Genomic DNA, 19,532 nt, shown 5'->3' on the forward strand with positions numbered 1-19,532 from the left:
GTTTATTCAGTTGCCTCTTTGCATTTGCACCGCTTGCCATTCGGTTAATTATTATTCTGTTGCCATTCGATAATTGCATGCACCGCTTGACACTTTGTAAAGAAAGTGTGTCCAAATGAGATAATATGATTAAAATATGAATAATTAATGTATTTATTGAAAAGAATGCAAGTGTAAAATTAATTCATTTTTTCGTGATTTTGTGACTTTTTTTTTTAGTGCTATCTTAATTGTAAATAATAAACGGTTACATCTCATCATTTCAATTTATTTTTTATGGTTATATTAATATTAATTAGTAATTGCGTGAATAAGTTTGTTTTTACATTTTGTTTTTTTGAAACGAAAGTTTGTTTTCATTGGCCCTGTTTTTCTATTTATTTATGAAAACACTCTGCTTGTTATCGAAGCCTACAATATAGATATGAATATAATTGTCTGTTCTAATGACACATAAGCAATAGTAAAATATTACACATTTTTATAATATTTTTCAATGCAATTTTATTAAAAAAGAGAAATAATATTTACTGCTATCTTTTATCACTGTCGTTAGAAAATAAATAAATAACTTTGACAATAATTTAATGTGAAATCAAATAACTTACTACTTAAACTAGGGCTCAATCGATATCTATCTATCAACTATAATTTTCTATGGAAAACAATGTTACGTAGTTTCCCATTTATTCACCATCTGGTGGATTTATTTTTATATTTTCATTAATTAGCAATTTTAAAAAATATAAATATAGAAAAAAAAAGTCGGTCAAACAGTAGGCTTTATAGTATTTTTCATTTTTTTTTTTATATTTAGAGTAAGACTGCGTTTGGATGTTGAAGTGATTTAAGTTGAGTTGAATTGAGATGATAAAATTTTGTTAAAATATTATTTTTTAATATTATTATTATTTTGAGATTTGAAAAAGCTGAATTGTTTATTATATTTTGTGTTGGAATTTAAAAAAATTGTAATGATAAGTTGAAATGAGTTGAGATGAGCTGATGATCCAAATGAAGCCTAAGAAAGATGAAAACATTGGTATTTTCATGGTTCATACTTGAAACCATACAAAATATCTTCAAAATTTATTAGCAGATAAATTTTGAAAATAAATTCTGAATTAAATAAGAGTAATTTAAGATCTAGTTATGGATTGTATAAATGTCGTGCATTTATTTAAAAAAAAAATGAGATTTATTATTAAAAAATTATTTTTTATATAAATATTATATTTACTTATTTTTTAATAAGAGTGCACAAACTTGCAATTATTATTTCTATATTTTTTAAAATTACTTTGAAGAAGAAATGATTTCTTTTTCTATTACTTTGCAATTATTATTTCTTTTTCTATATTTTATATTTTTTGCCAACAATCTGAAAATGACTTTTTTTGTTTTATTTTTTTTGAAGAAAATGAACATATAAAAAGAGTATCATTGCTCATCTCGAAGTAAAGCCCATTTCCGACGCACCGAAAAGATCGATCCCTAAAACCCTGATCCATCCGTACATCCAGCGCCATGGACATGGAGATCGATCCTCCGAAACCAGAGGTTCAGTTCAAAGACGATGATCTCTTCAAAGCCGCGGAATCTGGCGACGCCTCGACGTTTGAATCTCTTTCTCGGGAACAACTCTCCAAAGCTCTTTCTCTGAGGAACGAGGACGGCCGGTCCCTCATCCACGTCGCCGTCTCTTCTGCTCGAGCCGAGGTCTTTTTTCTCTGAAAGCTTTCGAGTTTTGTCTGTTTGGTTGCTATGGAATTGTGGGAAAACTCAAGATAATATTTTTTTGGATGGTTTGTGTGGGTGGCGTTACAGTATGATATAATCAAAAACTGGTCAGGGCACGTATATTATAGTATAATATTATCAAGACAGTAAGGATGATATAAAATCTGAATCCCAAATTTTGAATATGCTTGGAAAACTGGTGTACCTTTCCAAAGTGCTTCTGCCTGTGAAGGATGGCGGATTAGAAAAAAATAAATAGAAAGAAAAATATAAGAAGAAAAGTTCGTCTATTTTAGTGCTTCGTTTGCTCATTATTTTCATGTAAGGAGGAGCTGATTCAAACGGATTAAATAGTCGTAATATGAGCAAATGTCAAATAGGACTCCGTGTTTGGATCTCTTTATCTATTTGTTTTCCAGCAATGAGGAGCATTAAAGTTGACTGGCATTTCAATCTTTGCGCGAAGTCCAGTGAATCTGTTACAGCAATGGGGAGCTATATTCTGATACTTATTGCTTGGCATTACATTGTTGTGCTACTTCAATTTTCATATTGACTCGGGAAGCGTTAGGAGTTTTTAAGCTTTATTAACCTCTGTGAAAATATTGAGACCTCTTAAATCTGGTGCTTTATTCTTGGGATTTTGTTTGAATCTTCCATTTTAACAGGTTTGTAACTTAATGGAATCAGGTGGTAAAGATACTATCGTCAATTGATGAATCTGCAAGTGTGATAAACAGTGCAGATGAAGAAGGGTGGGTGCCACTTCATTCTGCGGCTAGCATTGGGCATTCAGAAATAGTGGAAATTTTACTAAGTAGAGGTATTTCATATTTTCTGCTTGAAGTTTTTTTTGTTATCATTGCTCATGTCAAACATGGAATCACGTATTTGTTTACAACAATCCAAGAAAGTCACTTATAGATACCATTTGGAAACCCACATATTGCCTAAAATAAATCAAAATAGAGTTCATTTAACCTGATCCATATGTGTGGAATCCCAAGTAAGCTACATGAATTAGATTAGAATTAGGATTCATGTGAATTGACTAGGAGATGTGCATAATTTTTTCCAATTTCAAATCATTTCAATTTGCTGTTTCCTTGTCTTTTATATTGTTTTTTAAGCCTCCTGTTTGCATTAAGAAGTTGCAAAATAAATGATCTGATTTTTGTTCTTAACAGGAGCTGATGTTAATTTGAAAAACAGTGGTGGCCGCACTGCCCTTCATTATGCTTCCAGCAAGGGATGGCTAAAGATTGCTGAAATCCTGATCTCACAAGGGGCTAAGATTAATCTGAAGGACAAGGCTTGTAACTTCACTCAAGAGAATTAACTTAATTTGAATGATCTGTATTTTCAATATATTACCATCTTGTTATTCACATTATGTGCAAATGATATGATTAATTTTGGATGCTTACACTGCCCCCAGGTTGGAGCCACCCCATTGCATCGAGCAGCTAGCACCGGGAACTCAGAATTGTGTGAACTTTTAATCGAGGAAGGAGCAGAGGTTGATGCTGTTGATAAAGCTGGTCAAACTTCTCTTATGAATGCAGTTATTTGCCATTATAAAGAGGTAAGCTTGGCCAAATTTTTTATATAAGACATCTTTGTTATATCCACTGGATATTCTTGTTTTCAGTAAAGCTTATTTTCTTGTTAATTTCATGCCTATTGCGTCTAGACCAATATCTTCCTTCCCTTACCTTCTGTGTTGGGACAATTATTATTGGGCCTACCTGTCATGCACTGTGTCTACGGCTTCAGCGTTTTTCTAATTTTAGTAAGGGCATGTTTGAATGCTAAATTTTTGTTGTGAAGTCTATTTGGAATGGTGTGATTGAGAAGATTGAGGGTCGATTGGGTGGTTGGAAGAGGATGTATTTGTCCGAAGGTGGTGGGATCACCTTCATCAAGAATACTATCTCTAATTTTCTTATGTCAGGATGTATGAGCCAAGGGATAGTTGCAGGTGGACAGTTTCTACGGGGCATAGGCCTCTCTAAAAGATAGCCAAGTGGTTCAAGGTGTAGCATTGGAACTGCTATGTAGGCTTTTGTTTAGTGAGGGTTTGAATCCTTTCTGTCTCTGTTTTCCCTTTCATTAGTGTGGCCAATCGAATAGAGAAGCTATGGCAAGACCTTTCATGGAGCGGGTTAGATGAAGAATTCAAATTCCACCTAGTGAATTGGGCCAAGGAGTTTTCTTCAGTTTCGGAGGGTGGTTTGGGAGTTTGAAACTTGCTTTTGTTCAACCATCCCCTTCTAAGGATATGGCTTTGGCGGTATCAAAATGAGAGGGAGGCATTGGGGAAAGACCTGTTGGATTCTAAATTTGGGTGTGCTTTGGGTGGGTGATGTATGGAAAAATGTTAGGAGAAGATGGGGGGCTTTCTAGTCATACTAGACTTGAGGTGTGTTATGATCCTAGATATATGTAAATGATGAAAATGGAATGGTATTGCTATAATGGTGTTTGTGTGATGTCAACAGAGTATTGAAAATGGAATAGACTGACTTTGTATTGCTACGGGATCTTCGAGGGTCCCTAACCTCCAGAATAGAAAGTTCAACAATAGCTTTTCAAAGATAAGAAGATTTGCAGCTCTCTTTCCCTCATATACGAAAGCACTCCTGACACTATAACTAACTTCTAACGTTGATAAACTAACCTCACTGGCAATAGAAAATGACATTAATATAAAGTGCACCGTTTTGGTGTTTTTAATCCCAAAACGGTGTGCATTACACAGACCCAACTACAGACTCTATTTATTACTCAAAACGCTGCGTATTGCAGCTCTTCACAACAGCTTCCCTTCAGTCAATTCCCAATGCAGTGCTCCATAATGCCCAGTGATGTCGTTCCCACTTCAAGCTAAGTTTACTTTACTTCACACGATCTCTTCCCTAGCTGGGTTCCTAACAAACCCCCCCTCTTAAAGTGCCTTGCCCACAAGGTGTTGTAATACTTCAACACATCAATTATCCATTAACGAAGTCAACGCAGTTTTCTTCGTGTGCTCATACAAACAACCTCACAAAGTTTATCAGAGTAGATATGACTTGCTTAAATGGACAAAGCTACATGATCTTCGAGGGTCCCTAACCTCCAGAATAGAAAGTTCAACAATAGCTTTTCAAAGATAAGAAGATTTGCAGCTCTCTTTCCCTCATATACGAAAGCTCTCCTGATACTATAACTAACTTCTAATGTTGATAAACTAACCTCACAGGCAATAGAAAATGACAGTAATATAAAGTGCACCGTTTTGGTGTTTTTAATCCCAAAACGGTGTGCATTACACAGACCCAAATACAGACTCTATTTATTACTCAAAACGCTGCGTATTGCAGCTCTTCACAACAGCTTCCCTTCAGTCAATTCCCAATGCAGTGCTCCATAATGCCCAGTGATGTCGTTCCCACTTCAAGCTAAGTTTACTTTACTTCACACGATCTCTTCCCTAGCTGGGTTCCTAACAAACCCCCCCTCTTAAAGCGCCTTGCCCACAAGGTGTTGTAATACTTCAACACATCAATTATCCATTAACGAAGTCAACGCAGTTTTCTTCGTGTGCTCGTACAAACAACCTCACAAAGTTTATCAGAGTAGATATGACTTGCTTAAATGGACAAAGCTACGGGATCTTCGAGGGTCCCTAACCTCCAGAATAGAAAGTTCAACAATAGCTTTTCAAAGATAAGAAGATTTGCAGCTCTCTTTCCCTCATATACGAAAGCTCTCCTGATACTATAACTAACTTCTAATGTTGATAAACTAACCTCACAGGCAATAGAAAATGACAGTAATATAAAGTGCACCGTTTTGGTGTTTTTAATCCCAAAAACGGTGTGCATTACACAGACCCAACTACAGACTCTATTTATTACTCAAAACGCTGCGTATTGCAGCTCTTCACAACAGCTTCCCTTCAGTCAATTCCCAATGCAGTGCTCCATAATGCCCAGTGATGTCGTTCCCACTTCAAGCTAAGTTTACTTTACTTCACACGATCTCTTCCCTAGCTGGGTTCCTAACAAACCCCCCCTCTTAAAGCGCCTTGCCCACAAGGTGTTGTAATACTTCAACACATCAATTATCCATTAACGAAGTCAACGCAGTTTTCTTCGTGTGCTCGTACAAACAACCTCACAAAGTTTATCAGAGTAGATATGACTTGCTTAAATGGACAAAGCTACGGGATCTTCGAGGGTCCCTAACCTCCAGAATAGAAAGTTCAACAATAGCTTTTCAAAGATAAGAAGATTTGCAGCTCTCTTTCCCTCATATACGAAAGCTCTCCTGATACTATAACTAACTTCTAACGTTGATAAACTAACCTCACAGGCAATAGAAAATGACAGTAATATAAAGTGCACCGTTTTGGTGTTTTTAATCCCAAAACGGTGTGCATTACACAGACCCAACTACAGACTCTATTTATTACTCAAAACGCTGCGTATTGCAGCTCTTCACAACAGCTTCCCTTCAGTCAATTCCCAATGCAGTGCTCCATAATGCCCAGTGATGTCGTTCCCACTTCAAGCTAAGTTTACTTTACTTCACACGATCTCTTCCCTAGCTGGGTTCCTAACAAGGTGGGTGACCGCTACTATGAATAGTAGATTCTAGCATGATTTATGGTGTGGTGGCAGCACCCTCAAGGAGACAATGGCAAACCATTCATAGTTATCTAATTATGTTCTTTTCCTTTGGGATGGAAACTGGAAGTGATGTAACAAATTGTTGATTTGCAATGAAGCCTTTCTAGATGATTGCCTTTTCAAGTACTTCATAATGTTTTGCTGTTTTCCAAATTTTTTTCTATATTAGAGATGACTTTAGAGTGAAATACTGAAAATATAGCTCATCATACAAAGTTGGTTCTTATCTAGCAGATCAAAGCAGAACTTAATAATTTTTCATAAAATAATTTTTTACCCGTTTTTGTTTTACAGGTAGCTCTCCTTTTAATAAGGCATGGAGCAGATGTAGATGTCGAAGACAAGGAAGGATACACTGTTCTTGGTCGAGCTTCAGATGATTTTAGACCAATACTGATCGATGCTGCCAAGGCCATGCTAGAGGGCTGAATTTTGAAGTAATTTGCAGTTTGGGGGGGGGGGGGGGGGGGGGGGGGGGGGGTCGCGGGGGGGATTGCTAGGTAAGAAGCTGAAGTGTGCTTAGTTGAGAGATTGTACCGTTCGGATACTTTTAACTTGAATCATAACAAAAAGTGGGGAATCCAATGTACAGCTTACATAAATCATTGAGCATGCAGTTAGCTATATTTAGTAGAGCTTACTGCTGCTTGATTCATCGATCAAACCGAGGTCAGGGTGTAGAATTTAAGCAAACTTGTGGGATTTCTGCCATGGAGCTTAAAACAACGGATTTAAGCAAACCTTGCTTATAAAATATCATTAATGAATCATTGACTATGCTGCTAACTATACATAATAGAGCTTATTGCTGCTTGATTTAACGATCAAATCGCGGTTAGGGTGTAGAGTTTAAGCAAACTTATGGAATTTCTGCCATGGAGCTTAAAAAAAGGAATTAAGCAAATCTTGCTTTAGAGCATTCTCAATGGTTTCTTTATCTCATCATTCAAAATACATTACTAAAAGTTACTTTTTTTATTTTACATATTGATTTTTACAATAGATCATACATCTGTTTATTTTTTTTTCTCTATATCATTTAAATATTCTTTTTTTAATTTTTTTTATTCATTTTAAATATTTCTTCTAACTACCAATGAATCTGTAATATCTATTCATATACAATGTTATATAATTATGTCATATTTCATATATGTATTTTTGATAAGCATATGTCGTAGAGATAAGTGAGCAGGGATGAAAGGGTGGATCATTCCCAATATGAAACCAGGGTGAGAAAATGTGTAATAAGGAGAAGGGGCTGAAATGAAATACTGGTAAACAAAAGTAGGGCAGAAAAAACGTCTAAAAGAGAGAGAAAATAATTAAAAATGTTTTAGAGTTGTGAACAGTATTCTCTACATCTAGAGGCTTACTGTAGTAAAATGTAAAATAAAGATCAAAATACAAAATCCATTAGAAGAGTCTTTTGATCAACTTTCTTTATATTTTACAAAAAAATGTATTTTACATAAGCCATTGTGAATGCTCTAAGAAAATCACTATTGGTTAAATGGTGATTCTATAGTTACGGCTTGTCACAAAATGAGCTGTGTAGTTATGTGAAGAGCTATGAAGAACTTGTTGGAAAAGAGCATTTATAGGAAATTGAGCAATAATATATGAATGATGTAAGGGGTGAAGTTGTGGTGATCTGGTGATCGTGAAGGATATGAGATATTTTACTACGAAAAGGGGAGGGGGGAAACCGGAAAAGTGGGGTTAAGAAATCGAGATTATAGTGGATAAAGAGGAAATATTTTACACCGTAAATGGGGTATAATTTTCTCTACTTTCTTGTAGGGGATAGTTTCATGGTTAGACATGGTAGAGGCAATATTTTCATTTAAATTGGTAGGTGCAACTTACTCTGGTTTGTGAGGGTTAGCATGCAGACCCATCAAGGACATTTTATGAAGCCTGCATGCCTGTGTTGCCTGAATGTAAACCAAGCTCCTATACACCACAAAGTTGGGACTCAGAAGGATCCTCTAAGCGAGAGAGGTTCACCTTTACCAACACTAGGAAAAATGCCGATTCTTGATGCCATGCCGATGCACATGCAGCCTGATCAACCTCACATTGCCCTCCTCTCCCCAGTGCTGGAATGGGCCATCTCACATCTTTCCTTCAGCTCGCCTCTCTGCTCTTCTGCGACCACTACCGTGTCACCCTCATCATAACACATCCCACCGTTTCACTTGCAGAGTCTTGTCTTGTCTCCTGCTTCCTCTCTGCTTTCCCTCAAGTCACACAGCTGTAATTCCATCTCCTCCATTTGGATCCTTCCACCGCCAACTCCACTGACCCCTTCTTTCTCCAGTATATATGAAACAATATGTCGTCGCTCCACTCAGATTCTCTCTCCTCTTCTTGCCAGTTGCCACCCTTTCACCGCCTCTCCATACCCTCGTCTATGATGTCATTTTGATTTCCTCTGTCATTTAAGTGATAGAAACCTTACATTTACCTAACTACATCCTCTTCACATCATCAACCAGAATGTTATCTTTCTATTCATACTTCCCAACCTTTGCATCCAAATCTGGTGACGCACATGCTATACTTTGTGATGTTGAAATTCCAGGCCTTACGCCAATACCCAGATCGTCAGTCCCTCCTTTGTCGTTTATCCCAGACAGGCCTCTTTGTTAAAATTTTCATGGAAGATAGTCGTAAAGTTACAAAACTTTACGACTATCTTTTTAGGACTCGAAGCACAATCACTAGAGGTGCTTACTGGCAGAAAATTACTTGAGGGAATGCCATCTGTGTTTGCAGTTGGACCTTTTCCACCATGCAAATTTGAGAGAGGAGAGTGTGGTGATCAATTGAAGTGGCTTGATGAGCAGCCAGCGAGGTCGGTAGTTTATGTTAGCTTTAGGAGTCGGACAACCATGTCTAGGGATCAAATAAGAGAGGTAGGTGAGGGGTTAATTAAAAGTGGGTGTAGGTTCTTGTGGGTGATAAAGGACAAGAAAGATGACAAGGAGGAAGAAGAGGGCTTGGACGAGGTTATGGGGCACGACCTAATGGAGAGAATGGAGGCAAAGCGATTGGTGGTGAAGAAATGGGTGGACCAACCACAGATACTTGGTCACAATTCTGTGGGAGGATTTGTTAGCCATTGTGGGTGGAATTCAGTGACAGAGGCTGCTCGGTACGGGGTGCCAATTTTAGCCTGGCCCCAAGGTGGGGATCAAAAGATCAATGCAGAGGTGGTGGAGGCGAGTGGAGTCGGGATGTGGGTGACGAGTTGGGGTTAGGGTGAAGAGGTTGTGGTGAAGGGGGATGAGATTGGAGGGAGAATTAAAGAGATGACGGGGAGTGAATTGTTGAGAGGAAAAGTTGCAGAGATCAGAGAAGAGGCAAGGAAAGCTTTTGGAGACGGTGGAAGCATTGAGATAACAGATTGAGCGACTTATGAAAGAGTGGAATAAGAGCAATAAGAGCACTTGAGAGCCACGACTATTGAGCTTCAATAGTCAGATTGCTTGTGAGCTTTGTGGGGTTGTAGAGACACCATTCCATTGTGTATAATTATTTGAATTGGATAGTATTTATTTAGTAGTGTATAAGATATTACATTTTTTTATCATTAAAGCCAGTTTGGATTGAGAGATGGGTTCTCAACGCATCTCACTACTATTTATAAATTTCAACTTACAAATCTCATTACTATTTACAAATCATCTCAAATTATCTTTCAATCCAAACGAGACTTAAATATATTTTTGAAAAGTGTTCGATGGATAAATAGAATAATCAAATTATCTATATTTTGCACGAAATTCATACCATTTATTTATAATAGATTAGATTATTTCAAAATTTATCATAGCATTGGCCTCGTTTGCTTTCAGGAATGAAACTAAAATTTCTAAAAATTTTTCTAAATTATTCTAAGTTTTATACAGTAAAACTATCTCTGAAAATAAATATTAATTTTTTATTTCATTTTACCTCATCTCTTATTAATTTATTATTGTTTATAATAAATTAGTCTGACCGGTTATTGTTTTGTGCAGTTAGAGAAAAAACTGATCTGACTCTTGGTGTTCACTGCTTTGTACGGTTAGAATACAGAAACAGGGAAAATGCTTCGTGCACGGTTTTTAATATTTTAATAATATTTTATTATAAAAAATAATATAATTAGTTATGCATCCCACCATTATAAATACATTAAAAAAAAAAGTTAAACTAATCCATCTTATCTTTATAAACAAACACAATTTTATTTTATTTTATTTTATCTTATTTATACTTAATATATCTTAATACTATTCATATATATATATATATATTTCAAAAAATTTCACCTAATCTCATTTTTAAAAATAAACAAGAGCTAGTTGTTATTTAAAAATAAAAAAACATAGCTGTCAAATCTCAACTTGAGTCAAGTAGAAAGAGTAATTAACCAAATATTCTATTTTTTTTTTAAATGCTCAAAGAGTTCCTAAAAATTATACTCCACTTGTTGCCTTTTGGTATACTGAGAATCAGATCCATCAATTCATGATGATTTTTTTTTTTTTTTTATTTTTTATTTTTTATTTTCTGTCCAAGATTAAGCTTAAACAGAAGCGCTGTTGATTAACAAGACTTGCATAAAAATTGCTTATTTATAATCAATTATTTTTTGTTAAAATAAATTTATTTTCATTATAAATAATTATTATTATCATAAATAATCTGTTACAAATATCCATTTTTTTTCTAAAATTAGTTTCCAGAGCTCCAACTCCTTCCTTCATCAGTTTCTTTTTAGCAACTTTGTTTTCCCATAACTAATCTTCTGATGGGGTTGTCAAGTCTTGCTGGATTCTCTTTACGTTACGTGTGAATAGTTTAGAGTTATCAATTGCATAAATCTGTTGGTCTGGTGATGTTATTGTCGATTATCACGTGATATCGTACAAATAAATATATTTGTGAACCTATGCTTGATTTTGCAGGTTGCTCCACTTTTAATAAGGCATATATGAAAGATGCAGATGTGGATGTAAGGTAAGGGAAGGGAGGATATATAGTGCTTGGTCGAGCTTCTCATGATTTTAGACCAATACTGGTTCCTGCAGCTAAGGCCACAGTAAGATTTGAAAAAATTTAATTGTATACGATTCTGCATATTAATATGTGCACACATTTAATATGATTAGTCATAAAGTAGATTTTATTGAAAATAGTGTTAATTTGAATTTAGAATATGAAGGTAATAATATTAATACGCAGATTAATACGTAAACTTACTTGTACATAACAAAACTCATAAGATTTATACGTTGTGTATAGTTTTTTAAATTATATAACATGCTTGATAAAAAAAGTATGGTTCTTAGGCAAGAGCGACTCTGTTTGAAAACACAACATTTTTAGAATATTTACTAATATTTATAAATAATTTATTATCATTTACAAACTATTTATTATTATTTTAATATTATTTTATTACTATATCTGAAAAAAAATGCATTGTTTAAGGAATTGTAACATCAAATTATACAAAAAATTAAGGGTTAGTTTGTACATTGACATGAAATGAATTGAATAAAATATTATTTTTAATATTATTATTATTTTAAAATTTAAAAAAATTAAATTATTTATTATATTTTATATAAAAATTTATAAAAATTATAATGATAGGATTAGATGAAATAAAATATTTATATATTCAAACGAGACTCGAAAGCGTGGGATTCCACTGTACAGCTTTCATGGACCATTGACAAACTCCAACGTAGAGCTTTTCTCGCATTTTCTTGGGGGCTATAGCCGCTATGCGCAGGCATGTGAAGGTTAGGTATGCCTAACGACTGGTTTAGGGTTGGCTTTTATAACGCATGCGAGTGTAGGTTTGGGAAGAATGTTGCACCAATCTCGAACTTAACAGGAAAAAGTTCGACTCTTTACCTACAGTATTAGCAATTCAGCAAGCTATGACTGTTCGCGTTGCCATGGCGATGCAGTCTGATCAACCTCATATAGCTCTCCTCCCCAGTGCTGGAATGGGCCATCTCACACCCTTCCTTCGCCTCGCCACGCTGCTCGTCCGCCAACACTACCGTGTCACCCTCATCACCACGCATCCCACCGTTTCACTTGCCGAGTCTCGTCATGTCTCCCGATTCCTCTCTGCTTTCCCTCAAGTCACTCAGCTGCCATTCCATCTCCTCCCTTTGGATCCTTCCACCGCCAACTCCACCGACCCTTTCTATCTCCAGTTTGAAACAATACGTCGTTCAGCTCACCTTCTCTCCCCTCTCCCCGCAACGCTTTCACCTCCTCTCCATGCCCTCATCTCTGATGTCAGTTTGATTTCTTCTGTCATTCCGGTGGCTGAAACCTTGCATCTCCCTAACTACCTCCTCTTCACGTCATCGGCCAGAATGTTTGCTTTTCTTCTCATACTTCCCAACCTTTGCATCCAAAGCTGGTGATGATCCTGCCAAGTTTGGTGATGTTAAAATTCCAGGTTTTACGCCAATACCAAGATCGTCATTCCCTCCTTTGCTTCTTATCCCAGACAATCTCTTTGGTAAAATATTCAGGGAAGACGGTCGTGAAGTTAATAAATTAAATGGGTTTTTGGTCAATACCTTTGAAGGACTTGAAGCAGAGTCACTAGAGACGCTTAATGGTGGAAAAGTACTCAAGGGCTTGCCCTCTGTATTTCCGGTCGGACCTTTCCCGCCGTGCGAGTTTGAGAGAGAAGATTGTGGCGATCAGTTGAAGTGGCTCGATGAGCAGCCAGCAGGGTCGGTGGTCTATGTTAGCTATGGGAGTCGGACAGCAATGTCCAGGGATCAAATAAGAGAGGTAGGAGATGGGCTAATTAAAAGTTGGTGTAGGTTCTTGTGGGTGGTAAAGGACAAGAAAGTTGACAAGGAGGAAGAAGAGGGCTTGGACGAGGTCGTGGGGCTGGAGCTAATGGAGAGAATGAAGGCAAAGGGATTGGTGGTGAAGAAATGGGTGGACCAAGCACAAATACTTGGTCACAGTTCTGTGGGAGGATTTGTGAGCCATTGCGGGTGGAACTCAGTGATAGAGGCTGCTTGGCATGGCGTGCCAATTTTAGCCTGGCCCCAAATTGGGGATCAGAAGATTAATGCAGAGCTGGTGGAGGTGAGTGGGCTTGGCATGTGGGTGACGAGTTGGGGTTGGGCTGAAGAGGTTGTGGTAAAGGGGGATGAAATTGGAGAGAGAATTAGAGAGATGATGGGGAGTGAATTGTTGAGAGGGCAGGCTGCGCGCATCAGAGAAGAGGCAAGGAAAGCTTTTGGAGATGGTGGAAGCGTTGGAATAACATTTAAGCAACTTATTGAAGAGTGGAAGGCGAGCAATGAGAGCATTTAAGGGCCATGGCCATGGAGCTTCTGATTAATTGTAACCTGTTGAAGTGTAAACAAGTGCTGGGATTATTCCGCATCTGCCTTTCGGAGTTGTAGAGAATCCCAGTCGATTATGCTTTCAAGTCATTGCATTTATCTCCCCTTTAAGAAAGAATTGTTCCTAGGAAATGTTGGTCCATTTGAATTGAGTACGGATGCGGTGTCTTAAACTCATGGTATCATAATTCCGGTTAATCTATATCTTTTGAATATCGAATTCAAATTGTTTTCGAGTCTTGTTATATGGTACTACCTTCAGAAAGATTCGTTACTTTCATCAATAGAGGCAAGCATATGATGTCCAGCCAAAGCTTGCACCATAGTGACTGAAAATAAGAATGGCAGTGGTCTGTTTTTGCGAATGTTTCGGGGTCCAGTGATTCAAGAAGGCAGCACTTTGTCTACTTCTCTTTGAAACAAAACACTCTGCGGTCATATGCTATACGCCAGTTTCCAACTCCCCGTCTTGCAGCTTCAGGCCGACAGGTTATGGTGAAAAATTTTCAACCAATAAGTGGACGCCACGTGAGCATACTTACTGAATCTCATCGCTTGGTATCCACCGTATGTTTTTCCCTCCTCATTATCCATTTACTCAGCCAGAGAGAGGGAGAGAGAGCGAGCGAGAAGAGAGCTATGGTTTCCTCTTCATTGTCTCCTCTCTCCCACTCTCAATTTTCATCCACCAACTTCAACATCTGTGAGACACCCACTTGCCGTCAAAGGAAAACCCAAATTGGGTGCGCTGTAAAACCCACAATTTCTGGTTCTTCTTCTTCTTCTTCTCCCTCTTCTTCTTTACCTTTCTGCCGAGTTCTTCAAAAGTCTCTTCCTCTTGCTGCTTCTGCTGTTCTTCTCTGGTCAAGTCCAGGTAATCATAATCACTAAGAATTAGCTCTATTTCACATCTGTTTCTAATACTTCTGTAGAATAACGTTAGATATTACGCAATAAAAACATAAGCTTCGTGGCATATATTAATAGCAATGTCTCAATGAACAATTTGTTAGTCTACTATGAATCGAGAAAATAGTTGCGGCTATTTCCTTTATTCAACAAGTAGATAAATAAGATTCCACATGAACCCCTCCAAACTTGCCTACTCGTGTGGTGTGGCATGATCACCAGACAGAATGCACCATTTGAGCTATATGCAAGTCAAGTACTACTGGTGATTTGCTAGTTGGGCTTAGGAAATTGAATATCTTCTCAAGGCAGTCCTATATCGTATTAGAAAATTATTCATGCTATGTTGTTTTATATCTTTGATTCGTCTTTTTTGTGTTCTTAGTGCTAGGATTTTGACTATTTCTTTCTACCTATCAAAAAGATTTTGAATAACTTTTTCCGAAATGCGAGTGAAGAAATGCAAATCCACAGTGAGTTGAATATTTTTTCTTTTGTGTTTTGCAGCTAAAGCCGGATTTCTGTCCGGGTCCACTGGAATAGAATCAGTTCCTGGTCCGAAGTTACCTGAAATTGATTTTCTCAACCGCTTTAATGGTTTGACATTGATAAACGTTTCTCATATTATTAACGTTCAATTCATGCTTGATGTGTCAAACGGCATCTTACCACCCTTCTTTTACAGAAGAAAACCAGAAGAAATATGCGGAAGCTGATGCAAGATTCAAATCATCTCCCCTGCTCAAGGAATTCCTTGAGAGGTCGAAGATAAACAAAGAAAAGTAATCTGTTTGTCATGCGTCAAATTATTGCAATAGATCAAATGTCAAACAGCTTATATTGGACTATTAGTAACTGACTTTTGCGCATCCGGTGGTTCTGCTGCTTATAATATGTTCTAGAATTGCATTGATGCCACTCGGGTGGTAAAGTTATCAAGTGAAATGAGCCAAAGCTCAAGTTCAGTTCTGAGTTGTTTATGTTTTTATTGGATTTGATCTAGCTTCCTATGGTTCAAAAGTCAGAAAGGAAACAGGAAAATTGGGAAAGCATGACTAAACTCATTGACAAGTCCTAAATAGATGCATTTCTCTGATACATAAAAGCTGTTGATTACATATGCCTGAAGTAGGGTTTACTGATGGACACATACAAGTTAGAATCTCCTTGTCTATTAAATTTGAGACGTTCTAATGCTATCCCATTATGGAAATTTTCAGGAACCGTAAAGAAACCCAGGACAAATACTGCATACGTGGGGCAGAATGGGGTGTGGGAGATTGTTCAGCTGAGGCGATGTCTCCTGAGGACAAAGAGAAGTTCATTTCAGAACTGAAGGAGAAGGCTGGAGTGAAATGAATGAAACAGCTGTAGGTAATGTTTTCTTGGACTGGCAGCATGGGTAAATCTACCTTGTAAAATCACATTTTGGGGTGGTTTCTTACAACAGGATAGAATACGCGTCCATTCTTCTTTCGATTATTGTTTTGAATGTAATCAGTTGGTATACTTTAGTTGCTTCTTAGGCTGGTTGAGTGACAGAAACAATAACATATGCGACGACTGAACATTGTCTCTTAATGAGGCAAATTTCAGTTCAATGCCTCCTTTGGGTGTTAAATTCTTTTTGGAGGACAGAGCTCGACGCTCGTAATTGTTTAGGTGATCTGATTACCAATGTAAGAAAATAAGTAGAACCATATTAGAGCATCAAGGAATCTCCATGCAGAAAAACTTGCTGATTCTGAAATATTGGCTATTAACAGTTTGAGATATGACTCTTGAAGTGAAGATACAAGTAATTGTGACGACATACAAATATTTGGTATTTATATATATAAAAAAAATCACACAAGTTCTTATTTTGATTGTTATGCAGAAGATGAGTGAGCGAGCCTAGTTTTTATAACATAGTTGGATACTGGATGGGGGTATGCTGTATGCATCAGAAGTAGTTCATGCTGCAAGTCATGGACTATTTTAGTGCTTCCCTCTGAAATAATACCAAATTCAGCTTGTGACGTGCAAGTTTCTTGGTAACTAGTGAAACTAGAAGCCGTTTATGGTCTTAGGAAACTGTTTGCATCGTATCTGCTTGAACTTCATCAAGTAATATAGCTTAATGTTGACATGCACTTGGAGCTGCAAAATAAATATAAGGGTGGCTGCGCGCGCGCAGTGCCAAGAGACCAACTGCACAAGCAAGTTGTGCCTGCAGAGAAGCATTGTCATCTGCATGTAAAACGAGACTGAAAGGGGTCTGAAGTTTACTTCTCGATCTTTCAGGCTCCATTTATATCCTCTATGGAACAAGGTCGTAGTACAGATATGCGTATTAACAATGTTTTCTTTTTTAATAAGCTTATTAATAAATGATTTGAAAAAGAAAAGAAAAGAATAGTCCAGGAATTAAAAAGAAAAACTTCAAAAAGAATAGTTATATAGTGTGATATTGATAGTTTGAGGGTGCAGTACCTTAATTTTGATAATTTAAGGGGCAAAATGTAAAACTCTTATGCCTAATTTGGTTTGGTAGATGAGATTATCTCTTCTCATCTTATATAATCATTATAACCTTTTCAAATTCACACATAAAATATAACAAACAATTCAACTTTTTCAAATTTCAAAATAACTCATCTTATCTGTATAACCAAACGAGGCCTAATATAGAAAATCCAGCTTCTTGGAAGTAAAATTGTTCTCACAACCATCTCTAATATGGAAAAACACCTGCTCTACCAGGGATCTTTTGAAAGAAGGAATCAGATGGAGGGTAGGAGATGGGAGGGACATCAAGATATGGGGACAAAAGTGGCTTCCCAGCCCTTCTTCCTCTTTCATGGTTCAATCACATGTAGTTGTGTTGCCGGAAGACTCAAAAGTAGAAGCCTTAATTGATAAACACAAGGGTGAATGTGATGAAGGAGTGGTTAGATCCATTTTTAATACTGAAGAGGTAGAAAACATTCTTACTATCCTACTGAGAAGAGGTAGAGCAAAATATAGGATGTATTGGGGACCTTCAAAAAAGGGCACCTTCTCGGTGAGAAGTGCTTACTATTTGCTTATGGACAGAAGGGAGAGGATGAAAGGAGAGTGTTCAAGAGGTATAAAAGAAGATGAAAGCAGGAGGAACATGTGGGAGCTAGAAGTACTTGCTGTAATTAGAATGTTTTTATGGAAAGTAGGAAATAATTTACTGGCTACTAAAGTAAACTTGTTTAAAAGAGGAGTGGTGAAGGATAAAAAATGTCCTATGTGTGAAACTAAAGAAGAAACTGTGATGCATGCGTTATGGGAGTGTCATGCTACAAATGACATATGGGGTAGTGATAAAAGCTGTGTTTAAAAGTGGGGTAGATTTGAAAATGATTTTATGCTATTATGGGATAAATGCAGGAAGTCTCTAAACAAGGGCCAGTTGGAGGAGATGGTGGCAACCCTTAGGAATGTTTGGTTTCGAAGGAATGGTGTGGTCTTTGAAAATAAAATGGAATGTCCCAATAGACTTATGCTATTTGCTAAGACTATTGTAAAGGACTACCAAGCAATGCAGACTTTGGATAATACATTGGAAAAAACCAAGCAGGTCAGATATGCAGATACTTTGAGTTGGAAAAAACCATATTGTGGATATGTCAAAATTAATTGGGATGCTTCATTGGATCAAAAATGAAAGAAAATGAGAGTAGGGATTATAATTAGAGATGAGAATGAGAAGACTTTAGCTGCTGTGTGTGATAAAAAAGGATACGCAGAAGGGGCAGCCATTGCAGAATGGCAAGCATTGAGGACAATATTGGAGCTGTGAAGTGATCTTCAGCTTCAGAAAGTAGAATTCGAAGGAGATGCAAAGGAGGTCATCTTGTCAGTTTCTAGTGAAGAATAGTTGCTGACTTCTTATGTCATTAGTAGATGATGTTAGGTTTCATTTTAAGAACAATACACACTGGTCAATACATTTTACTCATAGAGAGAAAAACATGGTAGCTCATACCTTAACAAAAAAAGCTTTGTTTATAGAAGGAAAGAAAGTATGGTTAGAGGACTTTCCAGGATTTATTGTGGGATGAATTGTTTTACTAGACATATTAATGAAATACAGAGGTTTATTCAAAAAAATAAAAAAAAAAAAACGAGGCCTAATATGTGAATTCAGTGAACGGTTATAATTGATTTTAGTTTTGAATTTTTCCACAAATGGTTATCAAGAAAAGGCTATCATTTCTGAAAAATGATACTTGCAGTCGTGAGTGTGCAAGTGCCGTGCAGTCGCTTTGAAAAAAGTAAATAAATATGAGACCTACATGAAAAGAAATTAATTTTTTAACAGTGGACCCCACTCTTTTTCAAAGCGACTGTGCGACGTTTGCACATTCAACGACTGTATATAGCATTACTGATCATTTCCCTAGTCAGATTGGAGATCCAAATCAAGCTGCGAACTTAAATTCTAATATTTCATAAATTCAATTTAAATTTGTATTTATATCGAACATAAACTTTTTGTGGAAAAATTAAGAAAGAGTAAAATAATCACAAAACTGAAGAAAAGGCAGGTGATTTGATTAAGAAAAATAAGAAAATAGATTGAGTTCTCTTAGAATTTTCTACTCAAATTGGAGAAATAAATATACATTATATCGTTTGTTTTTCGAAAGACTTTTCTTTCAAATATTTTTGTGTGCTCGTCACATGTTTAATAAATATTTATATTTTTTTACAAATGAATTAAAAGAAAAATTTTCCATTATTTTTATAGTACGTGCCGACATTAATTTCAAAATTATGTTACATCCGGTCATTTTTA

The 19,532-nt window shown here is 36.6% G+C and overlaps 3 protein-coding genes and 1 pseudogene across 4 annotated transcripts; all 4 read left to right on the forward strand.

Annotated features, from left to right (window-relative positions):
- Positions 1-1,410: 1,410 nt before the first annotated feature.
- On the forward strand, positions 1,411-7,183 carry LOC121258552 (26S proteasome non-ATPase regulatory subunit 10). The gene is made up of 6 exons (XM_041160088.1): positions 1,411-1,719; positions 2,431-2,563; positions 2,928-3,052; positions 3,179-3,325; positions 6,711-6,870; positions 6,902-7,183. Exons 1-5 carry the CDS (start codon positions 1,528-1,530, stop codon positions 6,843-6,845), a joined length of 732 nt encoding a protein of 243 aa, XP_041016022.1. The 5' UTR covers positions 1,411-1,527; the 3' UTR covers positions 6,846-6,870; positions 6,902-7,183.
- A 1,313-nt stretch (positions 7,184-8,496) lies between these two features.
- Positions 8,497-9,927, forward strand: LOC121258764 (annotated as a pseudogene).
- Positions 9,928-12,357: 2,430 nt separating this feature from the next.
- Positions 12,358-16,429, forward strand: LOC121257750. Of its 2 annotated transcripts, XM_041158947.1 has the most exons (4): positions 12,358-14,684; positions 15,227-15,316; positions 15,405-15,501; positions 15,940-16,429. In XM_041158947.1, exons 1-4 carry the CDS (start codon positions 14,303-14,305, stop codon positions 16,076-16,078), a joined length of 708 nt encoding a protein of 235 aa, XP_041014881.1. In that variant the 5' UTR covers positions 12,358-14,302; the 3' UTR covers positions 16,079-16,429. The 2 variants fall into 2 exon arrangements, with proteins under 2 accessions (XP_041014881.1, XP_041014882.1); XM_041158948.1 differs by lacking the exon at positions 15,227-15,316.
- On the forward strand, positions 12,362-14,044 carry LOC121257749 (UDP-glycosyltransferase 708G1-like). The gene is given in 2 exon segments (XM_041158946.1): positions 12,362-12,816; positions 12,818-14,044. Coding segments are annotated over 2 exon segments (1,416 nt in total). The 3' UTR covers positions 13,779-14,044.
- Positions 16,430-19,532: the final 3,103 nt, after the last annotated feature.

The sequence above is a fragment of the Juglans microcarpa x Juglans regia genome, chromosome 3S, assembly GCF_004785595.1.
Source record: "Juglans microcarpa x Juglans regia isolate MS1-56 chromosome 3S, Jm3101_v1.0, whole genome shotgun sequence".
NCBI lineage: Eukaryota > Viridiplantae > Streptophyta > Magnoliopsida > Fagales > Juglandaceae > Juglans > Juglans microcarpa x Juglans regia.